The following is a 21,461-nucleotide window of genomic DNA, read 5'->3' on the forward strand; positions in this document are numbered from 1 at the left end:
GGCACACAGGGTGCCTCCTCCCCACAAAGCACGTCTGGCTGGACTAAACTGAAACTGCAGCATGAAAGGACACCAGGTGCAGAGTGAGATGGCCAGCCACACCTGGGAAGAACCTGCCATGCCGGCAGGCAGAGCCACAAGCACGGGAATCCACCTGGCCGCAAGAAGCCAGCCCTGAGGACAAGGGAAGCTGGCCAGGCAGGCAGACACCAAGGAGACGTAGATCCTGCAGAAGGCACCTCCATGCCCATCAGATGGGCAGAGACTCAGCAGTGCTGCTCAGGTGTTGTTGGCAAGAGGGACATCAGAGGCAGGCATGCAAAGGGACGTGAAAGGAGGCCAGCCCTGGGCCCCCAGGGATAGCTGCCCCCAGCCAGCATGGCAGGGGAGCTGCACAGGCTGTCCTAGGTGCCACTCACCACCCTGCCCCCGCCCAAGCCCACAGGGTACGGCTCCATCACCCGGCCGGCCCAGCAGCTAACACGGAGCCTGAGAGGGCAGCTGAGAGGGGCTCAAGGCCACTCTGCCACAGAGGTTCGCCTCATCACTTCCGGGGGCTCCTCACACATGCTTATACCCGTGAGTGACACAGTGGCCCAGGATGGGCCCCTTCTAGAACAGGGCAGTTTCTAAGGGAGGAAAACCATACAGCTGACAGGTGAGCAAGGGAAGAGGGGGGCAGTCACTCAGAGGAGACCTTGGAGGGCCTGGGGATACAGCAGGCAACCCTGAAGGCCCCAGCGCCACCTGGGCAGTGACCAGCCCTGGTCAGTCACACACACAGGGCTCCAAGCCCCTGTGGGCATCACAAGGGCATTTCTGTTTCTCCAAGATGGCTGGTTTGAGGGGACAGCCTGACCTGCATGGTGACTGCATGTGACTTAAATAATTCTAGTGTCTGCAAGGGGCAGGGGCCTCCTGAAGAAGTCATGTGGCACAGCGGGACCCAGCAGGATCAGCCACAGTGACATGGGGTACAGGGTCCAGCCTCCATGCTGGAGGGGATGGACGAGGCTGGGCCAGGGAGCCACCGAGCTCAGATGGGAGCCCCAGCCACACACTTCACAAACCAGCGGACTCTGGGCTCTTTTGTTCTTTTATGGGGAACGAAACCCCAGGGGATACAGCTCACGCCCCACTTCTCACTGTGCACCAGGGACCACACTAGGTACAAGCTTACTAGTCAGGTTCCAGCAATGCCTCTGTCCTTGTTGCTGAGAAAAAGGAAAATTCCTCCCTTAATCTCTTTAGGCAAATGGTGCTGGCCCCTCCTGGAAGCCAGACCAGCAGGTGGACGTAGGCTCCCTAACCAGGGGTAACAGAGGACAGGGCACGCCCACACTCTTCCTGGGACCCCTGTGGGCTGCAGCCTCCCTAACCGGGCCTCAGTGGGAAGGCGCCCCCCAGGTCGGGGCAGGACCCTACCACCACGCACCCCGTCTGCTCCCACCCAGCCCCTACCCCATTCTACCTGCTTGCGTGTGAAGTTCTTGTCAGGACCCAGGAGGTAGGGTGTGATGAAGCTCTCCCCAGGCCGCATCTGTGCCATGAAGCCATAGAAGCAGAGGTAGACCACCAGACATCTTCTGGACTTGAGCTCCGGGTCCGGCCGTGGCTCTGCGGGCTTCTGCTCCTCCACCGCCCGAGTGGCGGGTACCATGCTGCCCAGGGCCAGGAGGAGACACTGCCCCTACAAGGACAGGCCGAGAGGGCTGCTCAGCAACAGCCCACGGCACCTCCCCAGCCTCAGCAGGCAGGGCACGTCCCTGTCTCATACGCCACACCCACAGACAGGGCCCATGGGCCCTGGGCCTGAGAGCACCTGGCACCCATAACCACCTGGCCAGCTGCCACACTGGGGCCGCGCAGTCCCACCCCATCACCACCAGCCGCGTGGAGCTCCTTCAGTGCTGATTAACTAAAGCTGAACAGAGTTTGAAACCCAGCGTCCCGGGCACCCCAGGCTCATTCCAAGTGCTCCCAGCTGGTGGCTGTGGCTGCTGCGCTGGGCCCATGTGCCTCCCTGGGAGAGGTCTCAGGGACAGCCCATTCTGGTGCCTGGGGTCACAGCACCCAGGCACACCACCCAGCTAGAGCCACTTGGTGCCTCCTGGCCCCATGATGTCCAGAGGGTACGGGTGGAAGAGGACCTGGGAGGAAGCCAGGCATGTGCCTGCCATGGCACAGGTGGTCAGCAAAGGTGGCTGGGAGAACAAACTGCAGCCCAAATGACCACCCCATCGGCTTCTGTGGGACCCCAAGCCCAAGACAGGCGCAGCAGATGGGGTTCACGGGTAAAGCTGCCAGTGGTGAAGAGGGCAAAGGAAGAGGGCAAAGGAAACTTCAAGGGGTGCGGCACGGGGATGGGAGAGGCCGAGAGGGGCAGAGGGCAGCCTCGGGACCCCAGCACCAGGGATTCTGCTAAAGAGCAGCAGCTGGGAGTGCGGGCTGTCAGGTGGGCCAGGCACACCTGGATAGCACATCCCAGATGACGGGCCCCCCTCCGTGAAGGGGACCTCAGGTGGGGCCTGCCCAGCCCATGTCCCCACCTGTGACGTCGATCAGTCAGTGAGAAGCCTGTTCTGTGCAAGGGGCCAGCACCCCCACCTGTACCCACTCGGAGCCTGTCTGACAGAGAGGCAGGGACTCCCATCTCCTCAGCTGCACAGTTACTCTGCCTTCACTTGATCACCACATCCCTATAGGCCCAGTGATGTTTTCTGTTCAAGACACTTTCCTTTGAAGTGAGTCAAAAAGTGAGCAGCCACTAAACCAGGTCAGGGTGAAGAAGGGGCCAGGCTAAGCAGTATAGGGCACCGGAGGGCTTCACTCCCGAGGCCAAGGCTGGGTAGGGCTGCCCGGGGTGCAGGTGCGGCTGGGCTGCAGGCTGTCGGGACAAGTCCCGGCTCCTTACTGCTCAGCCTGTTCGGGGGGGTTGGCTGAGGAGGGTCTGGATTTGGGGAAACATCCTCTCCAGTGCCCAAGCAGAAGGCACAGAAAGTTCCCAAGACGTGGGACCAGCTTTGGGGCCCAGAGACTCTGAGGAAAAGCTGCCCAGATTGCCAGCACGTGGTCCCCTGCATTCCAGCCGGTGTGAGGCTCAGAGACCATCCCAACAGGGGGTGCTCCCACACTCCTCTGGGGACCAGCATGAGGCCCGGGGTGGCCCAGAGACAGCGGGGGGGACCCCCGAGGGTGGAGCACAGCCTCACGTGGGGCCTCTGGTCGCCCTCCCCAGGCCTGGGGCCTCGGCAACAGGAACTGTGGCCGGAGCTCTGCTTCCACCTCAGAGTCCCATGCTGATCTGACTCAGGGAAAACGAGATCTCTCAGGAAGCTGGGCTGAGGTACTTGTTTGGGGGCTACAGGGAAGGGCACGGCAGGGGTGAGGGGCAGCTGCAGAACTCCAGAGTTTCAAAGGGAGAGGACCACAGGGCAACAGTGGCCTTAGGAGTTACTGGGACAGCCCCCCAGCATTCTCCAGGGACGAAGTGAAACTGGCCCTCCCCATTCCCAACCCTGGGAAAGAGCTGTGTTGAGACTGGAATTCGATTTCCAAAGCCCCGGGGAGCTCGACAACAGCTGGAAAGAGCAGGGCCTTCCCACAAGCAGACAGCTATTGGCCACAGGGTGGCCCACAGGCTGAGCCACCCACACTTGGAGTAAGTGCCCCAGACGCCCACCAGTGGGAGCACACCTCTCACACTCACCTCCCCACCCCTGGGCCAGGAGAGCAACGGCAGGCTTCTCCCCCAACCGAGCTCCCCATGTGGGCAAGCAGCCAGGAGCTCAAAGCGCCCTGGCTGCCAGGAGCTGGCCCACCCTGCCCACCCCCTGGAGCCCAGGAACCCCAGTACCTGCCCTCCTGTTCTGAAAGTGCTATCTCCAGAAGCGACAGGAAGGGCCTCACCTGGCGTCCCCCGAATCCCAGGGCAGAAGCCTGATGAGACACCAGTGCCTGGCATGCTTCCCAGCTCCACATCCTGGATTCCCATGGCTTCCAAAACCCACAGGGGCTGCTTCTGACCCCACAGTGAGAGCCTCTGGGCCTCCCTGTGCAGCTCTCTCAAGGTCTGGGGCACCCACCCGGCATTAGCCCATAAGCCCAGGACTGGGCATTAACACACAGGCAGGCCTGCAGGGGCAGGGTCGATGAGGTGCGTGGCCTTGGAATTCCTGTCGGTCTGGAGAACAGCCCCGTGTCCACATCCAGAGGTCCCATGCAGCACCACCCCACCTGAGCTCCAGGGCCACAGCACAGGGTGGACCAGCCTCCCTCCCGAGGGGCGGCCCGGCAAGCAGCCACCCCCACCAGGAGACAGCCAGGCGGTGGGGAGGGTAGGAACGCCGGGAATGCTCTGCTAGCAGCACTCACAGTGCCGCCTCAGGGAGAAACCCACAGGCTCTGGCCCTTTCCAGCCCAGCCCACCCTTGGGGCTGATACCATCAAGCACCTGACCTCACAGCTCCATCCCTGCAATCTGGGGACATGGCACTGTCCAGGGTCCAAACTGCTGGGTGATAAATACCAGAGTCCCTCCCTTCCTCCTGAGCTAACAGCTGGGACCAGATGAGGAAGGGGCCACCCCCAGCCACCGGGGAGCAGCCCAGGCTCCTGAACTCCTCGGGAGGGGAGTGCTAGCCCAGGCACTAAGCACCCATGTGTCCCCACAGCCCACGTTGAGCTGGGGTGCTCGAGTCTCACGTCCGGTGACCACACTCTTATTTGCTCTGGGCTTGCACCAGCCTTCCACCTGCCGGCTCCACAGACATGCTCGCGGGGCCAGGGGAGCATCCCACAACACTAGTGGGGTCCCTATAGGATGTATGCCTTCTCACCAGGACACCCCCAGAAAGTGGGACCCGCTCTCCAAGGACACGGACGGAGATACCCACCTGGGCCAGGCTGCCACCTGTCCTAAGCACACATCCACTGCCCCACGACCCGCACAGGGACCCCCAAGCCCAGCCTTACCCCACTCCGTGCCAGGGGAGCAAAGTAAAGAGGCTGAGGAGCACACCAGACCCACAGACGCCCTGCAAAATAGCCACTTCCACTTCTCCTTCCAACATTTGTCCTGAGTGTTCAAACGCCCATGCCTCCCACGCATGCAAGCCCTCCTCCAGCACCAGAGTGGGGGTGTGGTCCTGGCCCTCCCCTTCACGGGCCCCTCCAAGACTACCGAGGTGAGAGGCCCCGCTGCAGGCACACCCAGGCAGAGTGCAGGGGGGCAGGACACCTCCAGGCCAGGGCTGGGGGCAGTGCGGCAGTGCTGGCCCTTGAGTGCCCTTGCTGGTTGAAATGCCGCCCACCGGCCTCACAGAAAAGCCAGTCAGGGATGAGCTGGCACTCAGGCCACAGCAGGGCCGCCAGCGACACCGTCTATCTGACTGCAGGGACTCCTTGGGGCCATGAGATGTGTGTCCACTTTGTGCATTTCCCACACCTGGCCCAGCACTGCTGCACACACACTTCCAAAAACTTCTGCAACAGGTGGAGAGCTGCCAGCTCCAGTGCCCATGGGCTGGACGGCAGGGTGTCTGAGAAGTGAGCCGGGCAGAACAGGGCCATGGGGAGAAGCCTGGCTCCACCCCAGGAGCATGGCTGCCACACAGAACAGAGCCAAAATTCAGGGTCCTTCCAATCCGTTTTTAGCGCTGGCCACTTTGGGCAGATTTTGAGCACCACAGGACCAACGCGTGTTTGAGACGCAGTGGACTCGGCCCAGGGCACAGAGGCAGCTCAGGCCATTGGTCGGCATGTCTAGGGGAACAGGCCACTTGTACTGGAGCTGGGGTTCAAAGAACTGTGCAGACTCAGAAAACAAGAGTCCCAGCCCTAGTCCAGATGGGTCACCTGCCTTCAGTTTTATTCTGTCAATTATTCAACACACAAGAGGCGGATTAGTCACCAGCACTCACAGGCCGGCCGCCCAGCCATGCCTCGGAGTCCTCCATCCCAATAGCAGACTATTCTAGGTGCGCAGGACCATTCAGCCTCACACTCCAGGATGGTAAAGTGGAAGGACGCAGCCGTGAAAACTGAGCACAGAAGGCAAACGAGGTGCCCAGGCTCGGGCAAGTGGGTGGCAGGTCTGGCCTGGATCCCAGGTGCCCTGATCCCAGCCCAAGCCTGTATAACCTCAGGCCTCTTAAGGGCAAAGGAAGTACCAGCCTGCCTGGAGGGTCAAGGCAGAGGACCAAAGGCCCCACGCATTGGCCTTCAGGAGGCTCTGACAGTCTGGGGTGGGGGAGAGGGGACCACCTCCTAGGAAGGCTGCAGACCCAAGATCGAAACAGAAGCAAACTCCTCTCTCTTGTTTTGTGTTAACCAGGTTAACTGGAGGAAGCTAATTACATTTTTTCAAACACCTTTTAGAAAAAAAGAAGACCCTTGCACTCACCCCCATATCAGAGGGCAGAGTTCTGTGCTCGAGTGAAGTTAACCCCATCACTGCCATAGACAACACACACAGGTGTAAAACGTCCTGGAGGTGTTGGTCACCTTTGCCCAGCACAAATAATTAATATCTAAGGTTATTAAAGTCCACCAAAGCCCCGTCTGAAAGAAAGCCAATGCAGGAGGACGCAAAGGCCCAGCGATGCCTTCCAGGCCAAGTGGGACGCCATCCGGGGACTCGTCTGCGGGGGCACTGGGCTCCCAGACCAGCACAGGGAGGCAGTTTTGCTGGGCTGGTGAGTCCTGGTTCTGCCGATTCAACTGGGTTGCAGGGGTTCGCCCAGTCTCCCTTCTGGGGAGGGGCGCCTGACCAGTTTTCTGCACGGCACCCAGCAGGCGGCTCCAAGGACTTTACCCACCTGCACTCGGGCAGCCTGGAAAATAGTGTCTAGATTCTGGACTATCTGACCTGCACTCTGACCAGCAGGCCGGGCACCTCAGACGGTGAGGAAGGAACCTACACTGTGTGTGCCTGAGCCGCACCCCTGGGGTCTCCAGGACAAGCCCTACGGTCAGAGACGCCTGGGAACTTTCCCACTTGTACAGACGTAGGACGGGACCACTAGGAAAGGACGGCAGCGCCCAGTCCGGGCTCCAGGACAGCCTCCCGCGGGCCCCGCTCCAGGCCGCTTCCAAAGGGAAGTCCTCTGGGAAGTCGTTCGGCACCTGCGGAGTTCCGGCCGGAGGCCCACGGCGCCAGGGCCGGGGCGGGCCTTCCCTTCCGGCCGTAGCGGCACGTGCGCGGTGGCACGTGTTCTGCGGCTCGGGGAGCCGGACCGCGGTCCCAGGAAGACGGGGCGAAGGCCGGGGCGCTGCTCTCAGCCGCCCGGCAGGTGGCGAAGTGACCCGGCGCGGGCCCGGCACGGCCCAGAGGGTGCGGGCGCGCCTGGGCCGAGGGGGAACAGCCGCGGAGAGCGGGCGAGCTCACGGCCCCCGCGAGGCGGCGGGAGGGGGCGCGCGCTGGGCCGGCTACCGCCCAGCACGCAGCCCCGAGCCCACTCCCCTGCACTCGCCTCGAGACCCCGGCCTGCGCCCCTGCACTCACTCCGAGACCCCGGTCCGCGCCGAGTACCTGGCCTGCGGCCGCCGCCTCTCCGCGCGCGCGCCCAGAAGGCCCGGCCGCCGGCACCGCGGGGACAGCGTAGGCCAGGCCCCGCCCAAGGCCCCGCCCCGAGCCCGCGAGGACAGAGCGCACGCGTCGGCGCCCAGGGCCACCGCTCCGCGCCATGCCCGCCCCGGGTCACACGGCCGTCTAGTGACGGGGGCTTGGCACCCCGGTGCGTCCACGCAGCCGGCCGCAGTCCCCACTGGACCGGGCCCCCAACACCTGTTCGCAGCCCCCACGGGAGCGGTCCTCTGACCGCCGCCCATGGCCTCAGCCCACACAGTCCTCACTGGACCACCCCCTCATTGCCTCCACCCTCCACAGACCCCTTAGACGACCCCCGGCCCCCAGTGCACGACCCCTCCCAGTCCCCTCGCGCCTACCAACGCGGTGCGCAGCCCTGGTCACAGCTCCCGAAGTCTGGGAGGAAGGCACCACACGCCCTCCTGTCAGCTGTGACCGCCCCTTGGACGAGGGCCGGCCCCCTGCCCCCTGCCAACCCAGCAAGAAGCGCTTGTGCTTTTCTTTGGCTCTTTTGAAAACATTCTTTCCTGTCTGACCCGAAAGCTCGGGCCGGGGATGCTGGCCGCTGAGCGAGTCAGGACAGAACTGCTGGGAGTTGACGGAGTTCCCCGCCCCCACACAGCCCCGCTGTGCGGTTCACCCTGACCCACTTTGGGTCTGGTGGCTGCCTCAGGTCACAGCAAGCGCCCGCTACACAAGTGCCCAGTGCCTGGCTCCCAGTTGGTGCCTCCCTAGAATCCCCCAGTACGCCCTCCCACCGACCGTGAAGCAGCCAAGCTCCCTGCGGAGAAGCAGGAAGCTCCGGGGAGGCCAGTGTCCCAGGGCTACGCACCCCCAGGCCTCCAGAAAGGAAGGTATAGCGGGGAGGGAAGCCGTTGCTGGCCGCACAGTGCACAGCCCGGCAGGTGTGGGCTGACACGGGATGCGTGGGGGAGGGGCCTGTGCAGGACAGCAGCCATTCTCCTAGACAGGCCTGGGGCCAAAGCCCACTGCCCGCCAGCGGAATGCAGGAGAGGCTGCCTTGGGGGCAGGACCCCAGCCTCACCCCTCCTGGCGGTGGAAAAGCAGATTGTCGGGTAGGTGCACAAAGGAGAAGGAGTGACCTGAGGTCTGGCTGGACAGAGCAGATGGGGAAGCATGCACAAGGGACCTGGCGGCCTCTCGGTGGGATCCACGCCCAGGATGCAAACAGCAGGTCCCTGATGAGCAGTGCCAGGGTCCTGGTGTGAGCACTCCCTGTGGCAGTCCGCCACCATTCTGTCTGAAAAGATGGCCTGGTGGCTGCTGGTCCAAGGAGGATGAGAGCCCTTAGAGAGAAGCAGGACCTCCCTGCACCCAGGGCCCACCTGGACAGGACAGGCCCGGGCCACCCTTGGATATGTGGCTGGGAAAGAACACTTTTGCTGCCTGCTACTGAACTTGGGGTGTTTGTCACACAGCAGGTAGTGGAAGATGGCTGAGAGGAAGGTGAAGGAAGGAGTCCGGACCGCCAGCCAGTAAAAGTCTTGAGAATTTAACCTGTCAGTCTTGAAAATAAAACAGCCAGTTTTGTTAACAGCAAAATAGGTTTATCTGGGAATGGCATCAGAATTGCAGTTCAGGACAAACAAACCTGCAAGCGGAAGAAGAAGGCAGAGGAGGTGTCTGAAGTGTCAGAGAGGAAAAGAGGGACCTGGGAAGGGCTGCTGAGAACGAAGCCCATCGGAGGAGAGCAAGGGTGGGAAGGGGGAGCACTTCTCATTGGCTGGGCTGTGGTGGCTTCTCATTGTCTGGGCTGTTGCCAGGGAAGAGAAAAGCTTCCCTCCTGCTGCTGCAGAGAAAAGCTGCTGATTTCTGCGGGAATGTGAGCGTTCCTGCTGCAACAGGCGGGTGGGGTGGCTGGTTGGGTGACCTTTGCCCGTGAGGTCCTGCCACTGACTGCTCCTCCTGGGACACCCAGAGCACTGGTCCAGCCTCACCAACTTGGGCTCAGGCCCTGAGGTTGCACAGGGCGCTCTGGTTCTAACCCAGGGTCAGGATGCACTGTCCAGAGGCTGATCCCAGCAGTCAGACTTGTCATCTGGGCCTCAGCTCCTCCCATCTGTCATTCCCCCTCCCTAAGGAAGCCACTGTGTCCCCATGGCTGCCTTGTGGAGGTGCACTACCTTCGTGGAAAAAAGCAAGGTAAGGGACAGACCCAAGCGGAAAGCATGCGTGCAGGGCTGTGTCTCAGGTGGCCCAGCAAGAGTGGGTGCTGCACAGGCTTAATGCCAGAGAAAGTGGAATGCAAGGTGAAAATAGAAACGGAAGGGGGAGCAGGCTGCAGTTGCGGAAGCACACACTGGAGTTCTGCTAGTCACAGTATCGCACTGAAGTATGGAGATAAAGTCTCAGCTATGCAAGGAGAATGTGGCCACACACAGACAAGGAGGGGCTTCCACTCATGGCAAAACTGGACAAATCACATGAAGTGCATGGAGATGGTATTAATGACATTAATTCCACTGTTAGCAATTTCTATTTTATTTTTAAAAAGAAACAACAGGCTTCAAAAGCAGCTCTTTCTATCAAGCACCACCAAGACTTAATACCTTCCTAATTGCAGTTTCAGCCTCTCTCAGGAGTGGAATTTTAAGTCAGTCTGGCATTTTCTGGTTGGCACTAATCTGCCCAATAAGGTGAAAGGTCATCTGCCTGATATACTCTCTTCCTGCTATGGGAAGGTCACCTTGCCTTAAATAACGCCTCCTTTAACTGCCTTGTCCCACCCCATTCCTACAAAAACCTTCCTTTCTGAAGACTCCTAGGAGCTCCCTTCCTCTTGCTAGATGGGATGCTTCTCTATTCACGTATTGTTGAATACAGCCAATTAGATCTTCAAATTTACTCATTGAATTATTTTAACATTTTTTATACATAATGCAGAATACATAAAGAGAATACACATTTTTTTCTAAAATCTCATGAGGAAGTTTAAAAGATGATCCAAAACCAAGCAGCAAATCAAAGCTGAAAACCGTCTCAAAAAATGAAAAATCACTTATGCCACATTCTTAGATCTTAACTCTATAAAACTAAATATCAGTGAAAAAGAAATGGTGCAATCAGACCTGGCCAGGGGTGATCTCCTGTCATCCCTCCTCACGAAACATGGGCCAACGAGAAAATCAGAACTGACACGGTTCCTGTGTATAGAGTGCTGGCCACAGGTGTGGGTCACAGACAGACACCTGGGGGGCCCACCAAAAGCCCTCAGGGGAGAATCCACTGTAGAATGATTTTTAAATTTCTTGGTTTTACTATTAAAATTAAGAAACATAGCAGTGAGTGCAGATATTAGAACAGAAAAAGATCAACACCATGAACCAAAGAAAGTAAAAAATAGAATGAAATAATGGGGAGAAAAGCAGAAATTCGCTAACTGGAAACAAATAAAGCTTGACTTTTTAAGCCAAAATATAGTTCCTCAAAAGAAAAAAAAAGAAAAAACATCAGAGAGAATGCTCCAGGCAATCTGACCGGGAAGCCATTGAAGGGGAGTCCAAGGCGAGGGTGGCAGGGCCGGGAGGTGGGCGGAGGAGCCCAGGCTCCGGGGGTGGCAGGGGAGACTGCGCTGGCATCACGTGGGGGCCCTGCACCCTGAGCCCAGGGAGGAGGGTGCGCGGGTGCAGGTGGGCGAGGCCGGCAGGCTGAGGGGAGAGACTCGTCCACACAGAGGGCCTCCTGGCCCGTCGCCCTATTCCCGCTCTGCGTTTGAGACCAGATCTTGGTTTTTGAAACTTGGCAAAATAAATTTTGAAGTTCATTTATAAAACGAAATGGGGCAAAATAGGCAAGGAAATTCCAACAACAATCCACCCTCCACATCTGGAAAATCTCTGTTAGGCAGCAGTGATTTCCACAACAGCATCGGAAGCGCCAGTGGGAACGCAGGCCAGGGCTCCTGGCTGCTGTTTGTGAAAGGGCCCTGCCCGGCGGCCGCTGGGGCTGGGGGCAGGGGGAGGGGTCCCCATGGGAGGAGGGGCGTGTGAAGGCGCGCAGGGACTCGGGCGCCACGAGTGCGCCCCAGCCGCGGCATGTGGGACTGCTTCTTGCCACGAGGCCGCAGGCGCTGTGTCCGACCTGTGGCCAAGGCCCAGGCGACCCAGTGGCTTCCTCTCCTCTCGGCCCCTCGTTCTCTGGACCCCCTGCTTCACAACCCTCTTCTCCGGTGTGATGCCTGTGCCCCCTCAACCAGCCGAGGCCAGACTCCCAGCACATAGGGGAGGGTATGGCGCGCTGGCAGGGCTCCCTGCTCTCAACCTGCCCTTGGCCTTGATCCACTTAGAGCAGGGCAGGCTTTTAAAGAATCAATTTTACTGAGATGCAATTCACATGTAATAAATTGCACCATTGGCTGTCTGTGGCCCATACTTTCTGACAACATACCCTTCACTTCACAGCACCCACTCACCCAGAGAGACCCCCACCCTCCCAGCCGCCCCGGGCCCAGCCTCCGACAGTGGTCAGCCAGGAGCTGCTTCCCGCTGGGCCAGCAGGGAGCTTGCGGGAGGGGCTCTGGAGTCCACTCAGCAGTTCTGTCCTTTTTCCTGAGAGTTCCATTGCATGGATGCAGCACCTGTGTTTATCCTTCATTCCCCAGAGGGCATTTGGGTGTTGCCAGTTTTAGCAATTATATGTAAAAATGCTACAAACATTTGAGGGCAAGTTTCTGTGTGGCCCTGAGCTTCCTCTTCTCCTGAGTAGTTGCCCACTCAGGTGTCCCGGCTTCCCCAGGTGGACTCCCGGCACGTTTGCCTCCTTGACAACACTCAGTATTGGCAGCTCTTCCGACTTTCACCTTCCCAGTGGGAGCGACTCTCAAACCAACCCCTGGGCGATGAGTGGCCAAGTCTTCATGTGCCATTGGTCGTTCATGTACCTTGGTTACGGGGCTATTCAATCTTTTGCATACTTAAAAAAGTGGGCCATTTTTCTTCTTTTCAGTGAGCTGTAAAGGGAATTTACATACTTGGGATGCAAGACTTGTATTAGATACACAGAATATGGACATTTTCCCCTACATGTGGCTTATCTTTTTGCTTGTTTAATGGTACTTTGGAAGAGCAGATTTAATTTTTACCAAACCCGTTCTATCCATGTTTTTTTCATGAATACTGCCTGCTGTTCCTGAGAAATACTTGCCAGGGTCGGGGAAATATTTCCATCCCTAACAGCGGTGCCGAGCAGCCCTTCCATAACTGTGCAGTCCAGGGTGATGGTGTGTGGGGCACTTCAGACACAGCTAGGAACTAAATTTTTAGCTTCACCTAATTTAAATGCAATGCCGTGTGAAGCCAATGGCAGCTGCAATGGACAAGGGCTACGAGTTTCACACTTTTCACTTTTAGGTTTAGGTCTCACACTCATTTGAAATTAGTGTTTGTGAATGGGATGTGCGTACATCACTGTTTCTACACATTTGCTCCAAAGACTATTTCTGCAACTGATTATGACGCCTTAGTTGAGAATCTGTGACCCACATACGTGTGAGTCTGTTTCTGGGCTCTCCCCAGACCTCTGGGGCTCAGTGCTGGCCATCTACCTTCCAGACCATGTCAGACCAGCCAGAGGCCCGGAGCCACCTCAGTGACAGGGGTGGGGGCCCCACCGCTGCTCCTGCCACCTTTCTCAAAGCCTCCACACCCTGGGGAGAGAGGGGGCTCTTAGGGCCCCTTGAGACTCTGGCCCACCTCCACAGGGCTGGGCGGTACCGGGCAGCAGGCTGTGCTGGGCAGGGAGACCCAGGGGCAGGCAGGGCGGCAGAGGTGGCGACAGAGGCCCTTCTCAATGCTGAGCGGCAGACAAGCATATTCTTGTCTAAGTCATCAACAGACTATGCTAAAAATTCAAGAATGTGCCATTGGGTTAAATCACACCTCAGTATAGTCAAATTAAACTGAGATTTTACTATGGGGAGTGGAAGCAGTGTTGTTTAGAAAGGAATCATTAGAGACACGTGGTGCTGGTGGCGTGGCAGCTCGAGGCCCAGGGGAATGCCCTCTCCCTGCCTCCTCCATCACCTCCCCTCCCCGGCCCCTAATCCCAGGCTCAGTCTGGGTCACCTCACTTTCTTTGACCTGCATGTCACCTGTTGTCCCCTCCTGGCCCTGCGATGCATGAAGAGCTGAGATTGTCCCCTCTCCAGGACCCAGAGCCCAGTAGAGGGGCACACTCTGAGCAACTGAGCAGAAGTGCCCAAGGACAGCCCGATGGGCCCCCGCGCTCTGTGAGTTGGCTATCTGCTATCAGGAACCAGAATGGACCTGCGTTGGCAAGAGCCTGGCACTGGGGGCAGTGTGGCTCTGCCTGCAGCTGCCTGGGGACCCTCAGGGGCCTGCCTGGGCACGGGGTGGGTTGTCGCTGCCCTGGGAATGTGACTGGGGAAGACAGGATGCCCACTTGTAGTTCGACCCAGGGTCCTGGCCCCTCAGTCCCCAGATGTGAGGAGACCGGCCCCCAGGGTGCGGGAGGTCCTAAGAATCTGGGGTGGAGGGTCCAGGGAGTCACCCTCTTCGCCAGGAGAGGAGGATGTGCCTGGAGGCAGAGCCTGCCTGAGCCAGAGCTCAGGCACCCTTCCTTGGGCCCCTGGCTGAGCTGTGCATGGGTGCCCTGCCGTCCCCGAGGCGAGGCCTGGGCTGAGAACGTTCCGGCTGTGGGCACAGAAGCATTTGCCCTCTTTCGCCCTGCTCCTGCCTTCGGGTGACCGGACACTGCACAAAACACAACTGCTCTGTGTTCATTTTTATAGCTGATTGAGGACGATAAAAGCTCTTACCCCCAGGGAAACCGAGCAGACAGATTCTCCCAAATTTGACCCATATTCGCAGCACCAGGAAGAGGCACATGGCAGTGGGCAAATCAGTGGTCAGACCCCCACAAACTGCTCAGGGCACCAGGAGCAGGCCCCGTGGGGGGCATGTGGTGGAGGGCAGCGGGGCCTCAGGAAGTGGGGGCTGTTTCCCACAGGGGGCACTGCACACCCATGGCCAGTGAGGGCTGTCATCTGCTCCTTCCTTGACACCCAGCTTGCCTTGCCTCCTGGGGGACCGGATCCGCCCAAGTGACTCGGTCCTGAATCAGGTTGCCCTGAGCATATCTGAGGCCCGATCCCCCTGCCGACCTGCACAAGTGTCCCCAGGGAAGAGCCCGAAGGGGCGGTGGCTGGGCCACTCCCTGGCTTAGCGCCTGTGTCTCTGCCCCCACCCCAATGGCAGGGTCAGATCACTGTTATACCAGGCCTTATATATTGTTTCTATTATGACAAACATAAAATGTACCATTCTAACCATATCTAAGTGCACAGCTCTGGGGCATTAAGCGCATGAAGCCCTAACTCCCCGCCCCCAGCCCCGGCCCCTCCACCTACTTTGCGTCTCTGCATCTCACAGCTCCAGGGGTCTCTGGTAAGAGGACACATGCAGCATTGCCCCCCGTGCCTGGCTTATGTCCCTGAGCAGCGTGTCCGCGTGTCCTCAGGTTCGTTCACCCGTGCAGGTGTCAGGATCCCTGCCTTCTGAACGGGAGGAAGCCCTGCTGTCCTTCATCTGCCCCGGCATGGCCTGCGCCCCCTTCTGGCTGCTGTGAGTAATGCTGCCAGGCCGCTGTCACACCATTTCTGTTACTGACAAACTGACAGGTGAACAAAAAGAACCCATTTGTGTTTGGGATTTTTTCCTACTTAATTTCATTTTACATTTTAATCTATAACCCAAGTTTATCAAACCCTTATAGTATGCCTTGTTTCCATTTTTTTAAAAGAAACCCAAGGGAGCCAGCCCTCCCTGACCCTCCTCTCCTCTTCTCCCCAGAAGGAGCCCCTGTCCTGAGTTCAGTTTCAGGGCTATGCCATGGTTTTATGTTCCCAAAACGTACCCTACCATTTTAAGTAGTACCATCCTGTGCTGAAGTTCATGGAACTCACTTCGCATTTTCTGAACGGGACGCTGTGGCCCTGGGCCCTTGCTGGGGCGGCTCCGGCATCAGGTCCCAGCTCTGCGGGCATCCCAGCTCTAGGGAGCCTAAGGCGCAGGATGCAGGCATCAGGGGGCCCACCCTAACTGTCCGGGATGTGGCCAGGGGGTGGGCAGGTGGGGAGAGTGGGGAGGGGGCATGGCTGTGGGGGAGGACAGCAGATGGCCTGTGGCCTGGGTGGGGGAGTCAGGGGTTGCTGGGGGTAGGGGCACCAGCCCCTTGAGCTGCAATGGCCCCACAAGAAGAAGATATAGGCATGGCCTATGGCAGCCAGGCGGGGGCAGGTGGCTGCATATCAGGGTGGGCTCCATTTAAGGGCAGGGAACGTGGCACAGAGACTGACCAGGACTCCCTGAGAGATGAGGTTCCCACGTGCCCCTCCCCAGGTATGGGGGGAGAGTGGGTCAGGTCCACACACCGTTGGCAGCTGCCCGCATTCAGGCTTGTCCTGGGGGTGCTGAGGATTCCTTCGCCATGGGGGCGCAGACCTTGAGGCTGGGGCTCAGCAGCTGTGGTCACTGGCCAGACTCTGCTGGCAGAGGGGTCGGTGGGTGGTCACAAAGCTCCATGGAGACGGTGCCACCACACCATGCCTATAAGCAGGAGCTACCAGCCTGAGAACATGGGAGGCAGGCTTTGTTGGAAGATGTGGGATTGGACAAGGCAGCCCGGAGCCACACAGTGACCCTAAGCCCCCGCCCTTCCTGCCCACCGCTCTCCAGCTCTGGGCCTCGTGCTGGCCAGGCTCCTGCCCCACAGCCCTCAGCTCTGACAGAGGGTGTGGGGAAGGCAGTGCAGCGGCCCTGAGGTTGAGGGTCCACCTGGGACCAGGCTGCACGCTGACTCCTGAGACTGCAGGTGGCACCACCTCTTCGATGGATGCTCAGGGCCACTGTGTCCCCTGGACCAACAAGGCCAGGTCAAGGGTGAGGCCATGAGCCGTGGGACAGGGAAGGGAGAAGCCCAGGGGCGTGGGCCAGGTGCCATCCCACCTCCCCCATCCTCGAGGCAACGCCTCCCAGCTTGATGCTGCCCCTCAGTCTTGGCTTCCAGTGGCTCTGGGACAGGGAAGGGGTGCATAGTGGAGGGGACTGGTGCCCCCAGCGGGCAGGAACTCCCTGCCCAAGGGCAGCCCATGTCCTGAGGCAGAGCCACAAGGAATGAAGAAACTGGGGTGGAGGACAGAGGTGTGGAAAGAGGGGCCCAAGGATCAGGGTGGCCACCAACAGGTTCTGTGAGGCCACAGCCATGCTCCCTGAAGAGGGGGCGAGTGTGCCAGGTGGCCCCAGAGGAGAGAGGCCCCTGCCATGCAGGCAGTTCACTGAGGGGCCCTCACCCCCTCAGTCTACTCTGGCGGTGCCACATGATCGGAGCACATCAGCCCAGCTCCATATGGAATGTTGGGGGACCTAAGACTACAGGCACCCCAGTTATAGGGACAGCAGGAACTATGCAGTGGGGGAGGCTGCATAGTGCCAGGGAACAGCCCGGCCCCACATTCATCAGGCCACCCACCTAGACCAGGGCTGCCCCACCTGCAGCTCTGCTCCGCTGACCCCTGCTCTCATCAGCTGACCACCTCCTCCCCAACTTGGGCATGGCCTTGTGTTCAAGAGAAACCTAAAATCTGACATTTTTTTGTGAACACTCTGATTTTTAACTAATTAAATTTTTTAAATTAGTTAAAACTAATTAAAATTGATTAAATTTGTACCAATTAAAGCTAATTGAATTCTTTTCCAAACACTGTGCAGACTAAACCCCACACGTCCGCTGGCACCTGGCGGCTGGTGGCGGGGGGTAGCCCCGGCCTGAGCCCATGGGAATGGCCTGGGTCTGGGTGCGGCTGCTCCAGATCTGCGTCTCAGCCACAGGGCAGTGCGGTAAACAGAGGCTGCTGCCCGGTTCCCGGTCCGTCGTGGGGTGGGCACAGGTCCTCGTAGAGCCACCGGCGCCATCAGAGTGAGGGAGACTTGGGGCAGGTGGCGGGTCCCTGCACTATGGCCGCCTGCACGCAGCACCTTCTCTTTCCTGCTGGGACAGCATCCTCCCACACCAGGCCCCTCAGAGAGGCCCTGGCACCAGGCACCCCTGCTCCTGGCTCAGCTGCACCTGCTGCCTGATGGGCCGCTGCCCACCGAGCACTCGCCATGCACCCGGGGCCTTCACAGGGTGGCAGCAGGGAGAGCCAACCTGGGCCTGGTTGCTCTGTCCTGTCAGGAAGAGAGGGTTTAGGGTGGAGCCCCCAGTCCTGGGCACAAGGGCTTTGGGGGACCGAATCCCAAGGCCATGATGCCAAGAGGCCCCTCTGCAACCCCCTTCCCTGCGCATCGCCAGGGGACCCCAGGACCCCCCTCAGCCCCCTCCATGTCCTGCTCCACACCCACAGCTCCACTGTAACTGCCACACTGCCCGCCTCGGGTCCACGTGGTGACCCAGGTGCTGGCCGTGAGAGCTGGAGCCTCAGGGCTGACTACCCCGCCTTGTGCGGCCCGCGGAGGCCACAGCTGTGGTGGAAGCTGTGAGAAGCTTTGCCCTCAGGGGACTCAGTCACGACTCATCCTGGGGCAGGTGGGCGGCAGGTGGGAACGGGCTGGCGTGGCATGGACCATCCAGCGGGGGAGGTGCTGCCCACTTGGGAGAGGGCCAGGGGCCCCCCCAGCTCTCCTCTCTGCCTCTGCCGCTGTGGCCCTAGGGGAGTTCTCCAATCCTCGGGGGACAAGGGAGGAGCCCACACAAGCCCTTGGCGGCCCAGATGGCCGCCACCGGAGCACAGCTGCAGCTAGGGACCACTGCCCGCAGCCCCGCCTCCATCTGGGGGACCAGGGGAGGATTAGGGCCTGCTGGTCGCAGAGGAGGGCCTTGCTGCCAGAGGACACAATCTCCCTTCCTGGAGGGCCCACCATGAGGCCCCCTGTCTGGGAGGTTTTTAGGGCTAAGCTTCTAAAAATACCAACTGGTCTCCACACTTTACACATGGCCACACCCATGCTCCCGCCTGGTCTTAGTGTCAGTGAGTGGGTGACTCCCATGCTGGCTGAGAGATCTGAGAGCTTCTGGCCAGACTGACGGCATCTGAGGAGGGTGGCCGGTCTGCCCAGCCTGGGGGGCAGGGACCTCCGCAGAGCCCCGGGCCTCCAGCTGCTGGCACTGTGCCGAGCATATTAACACTTGCCCTGAGAAGGGGGAAGGGCTGGCCCCGGCAGTTTCACTGTGCTGGAATCCCCTGAGGACCCCAGAGAGGCGGGCAGGGTGCTGCACACAGAGCCCTTAGGGGTACACCCAGCAAGCAAGCAGGTGAGGGTGCCATGCATCTCAGAATGGAGGGAGTGTCCTCTGCGGCCCACACCTGTACCAGGGTGGGGAGGACACATTGGGCTTCTCTGGGCATAATGTGGCCATCGCAGCTGGTACCCACCTAGCTCGGCCTCCCTGTCAACCGTCCCGGGCACTCTTCTCCCAGGACCTGGGACCCAGGACAGGGAAGGTGATGGCTGTTTATTCGGGCATGCACCCTGGAGGCTGAGGCCTGGCACCGTTTCCTCTCGAGCTCCCCTGGTGCCAGTGCAGGGCACCATTCACCTCCTGCTGGCAGGGCAGCTTTGCACCCAGGGCACCCCTGCCCTGGATGAGCCTGTGGCCACAGGGGCAGGTCAGTGGCAGGCTGAGGCCTGACAGCCCAGTCACAGGTCAGGGCCTCGTCCAGGTGGAAGGTGGCATCTTTAGTCCCTCCTGAGGCCCTGGTGTGGGTGGGTGGGGTTGCGTGGGGCCTTTACCTGTGGTGCTCCCCGCCACAAAGACATTGCTGGCCTCTATCGAGTGGCCGCTGTGGCATGGCTTCCTTCCAGAGAGGGATGGCCGTGGTCACACTCTGTTCAGTCTGTCCCAGGCTGAGAGGGGGCCAAGGGAGCCAGCTGTGGGGCCAGGGAAGGGGTCCCATTATCTCTCTGCCTGTACTTCTGGGGCCCATCCGGCGAAGCAGCATTGGCAGGACGCACGGGCTCTCAGAGCATCCGGGAGAGTCACCGGGGCCTTCGGCATCCCTGGGTATTCGCTGCCGGGGAGCATGAGCAGGCTCGGTGCAGGGTGCCCCGGAGGCCCCTGCCACACCCCCTCAGCGGGTCCGGCAGGCCAGGACACTCTCAGACTCGGGACTGGGGCCCAGAGGAGTCACCGTAGGCTTCCTCTCTCTCTGACCTGTGCAGTGACTGTTCACGGCAACAATTCGAACAGCAGAGAATGGCTGAGCAGGTGCAGGGTCTCTGGTGCTCAGTGCCTTCTCCTCTGGCCCTGGGGTCTGTCTTTGTGGCCCTAGTGACCTCAGTGCCAACCCAACCAACACACCTCTCCATCAGCTGTGGAACCCACCCTGCCACGTGGTGGCTGTTTGAGGTGTCCAGTCACTGCGTGTGACCAGTGCAAACAGGGACCAGATCAATCACCACAGAGAGCTCTGTGGGCAGCGCTTCTCTGAGAGAGCTTCCATGCACCCTTGAGGCTCGGGCCATGCCAGCTGCCTCACGGCCCAGCTCTGGGTCTGTCCCTGCCAGCTGTGCCTCAGGAGAGCCGAGAAGGCAGGAGGAGGGGACCACAGGCACGTGGGAGGAAAGGGACTCAGGTGAGCCCAGCAGCAGTGTCTGCAGGTCCCCCGTCTGCCCTGCCCTGGTAGCGGCATCTCCCGGGGGTAGATGAGGGTCTCCACGTGCAGCAGGGCGTGGGTGCAGGAGGGGTCTCACAGCCTCGGTGTCCATGCTGGAGCCACTTATTCATGACTGGCTGAGGACTCAGACAACCCACGAGAGCCAGTGCAACACTGAAGTGTTAGAATTAAGTAAGGTGGCAGGTCAAATATATGTGTGTGTATATATATATATATATATATATACACACACACACACACATATGCATAAGTAAGAGCGTAAGATAAAAATAAACTTAACAAGAACTGTACAGAGCACACATATGGGGGCACCATAAACTTTCCAGATGCAGTTAAGGAAGCGGGCAGATGTACCCCAAGTCTGAATGGGAAGGCCCCACAGCTGGGTGCTTTTCCCTGTGCTGGATCTATGCAGGCAACATAGTGTTAATCAGAATACAGTAAGCGTGTTTTACGACTTGGAAGACTGACTGGAAAGCTCATCTCTTGGAAACCCATGCACCCAGCAAGTTATTTTTCCCCTGAGGAAGAGCAGCTGTAGTCAGGAGGGCTGGGGAGCTGGGAGCCCTGGCCATGGGAGCTGGGGAGTCCGGGGCCAGCTGGAGGCTGCTCACTCGGCCCCCGGTACAGGTGGCCCACTTGGAACAAGAGGAGGTCAGGCACAGCAAAGCAAATTCCAGATCAACTAGATGTCAACGTAGAAGTCAGTGACCCCATAGATAGATGCCAGGGGCAGGAAGCCCACAGGAAGGGGAAGGACACCTTGGGGTCAAAGAGTCATTGCTTGTAAGCCAGCAAAGAACACAAATGGAATCAAAGCCTCTATTACTGCAAAAGAAGGCAAAATAAGAGAAAAATCAGATGAGACAGATTTAAGACAAATAGCAAGATGATAGTTTTAAACCTACCTGTATTAATAATCATTCATGAACTAACGGCCCAAACATTCAGAACGTAAGACTGGATAAGAAGCGTGACCCAACTGCATGCTTCCACCAGGGAACACTCATTATATGTGAAGAGAAAGTGAGAGGATGGGGAATGTATCCCATTACAACACGCCTTAGAAGATAGCTGGGGGCTGTTGTTAAAATCGAGCACAGAACTTTATGCGAGAAAAAGGATTATTCCACAGTAATAGAGCGGTCATCAAGAGAACCGAGCAAGCCTGAACATCTGAGTGCCTAACGGCAAAACCAGAGCTGTTGGAACCACAGGAGA

General features: G+C 59.2%; 1 protein-coding gene across 13 annotated transcripts in view; it reads right to left on the minus strand.

The window, feature by feature from the left end:
- The window catches only part of SLC19A1 (solute carrier family 19 member 1), a 42,364-nt gene extending 34,396 nt beyond the window's left edge, over window positions 1-7,968 (minus strand). For 7 of the 13 annotated variants that reach the window (XM_036912105.2, XM_036912098.2, XM_036912104.2 and 4 more), the window contains exons 1-2: window positions 3,213-3,304; window positions 1,472-1,690 (exon numbers count right to left, since the gene is read on the minus strand). In XM_036912105.2, the coding sequence (XP_036768000.2) occupies window positions 1,472-1,660 (189 nt within the window). In that variant the 5' untranslated portion in view covers window positions 1,661-1,690; window positions 3,213-3,304. Of the gene's footprint in view, window positions 1-1,471; window positions 1,691-3,212; window positions 3,305-7,504; window positions 7,613-7,947 lie in introns of those variants that run through there. The other 6 variants (XM_057505397.1, XM_057505410.1, XM_057505408.1 and 3 more) reach the window with 6 other exon arrangements.
- Between the last annotated feature and the right edge of the window lie 13,493 nt (window positions 7,969-21,461).

This window comes from Manis pentadactyla, chromosome 1 (genome assembly GCF_030020395.1).
Source record: "Manis pentadactyla isolate mManPen7 chromosome 1, mManPen7.hap1, whole genome shotgun sequence".
Taxonomy (NCBI): domain Eukaryota; kingdom Metazoa; phylum Chordata; class Mammalia; order Pholidota; family Manidae; genus Manis; species Manis pentadactyla.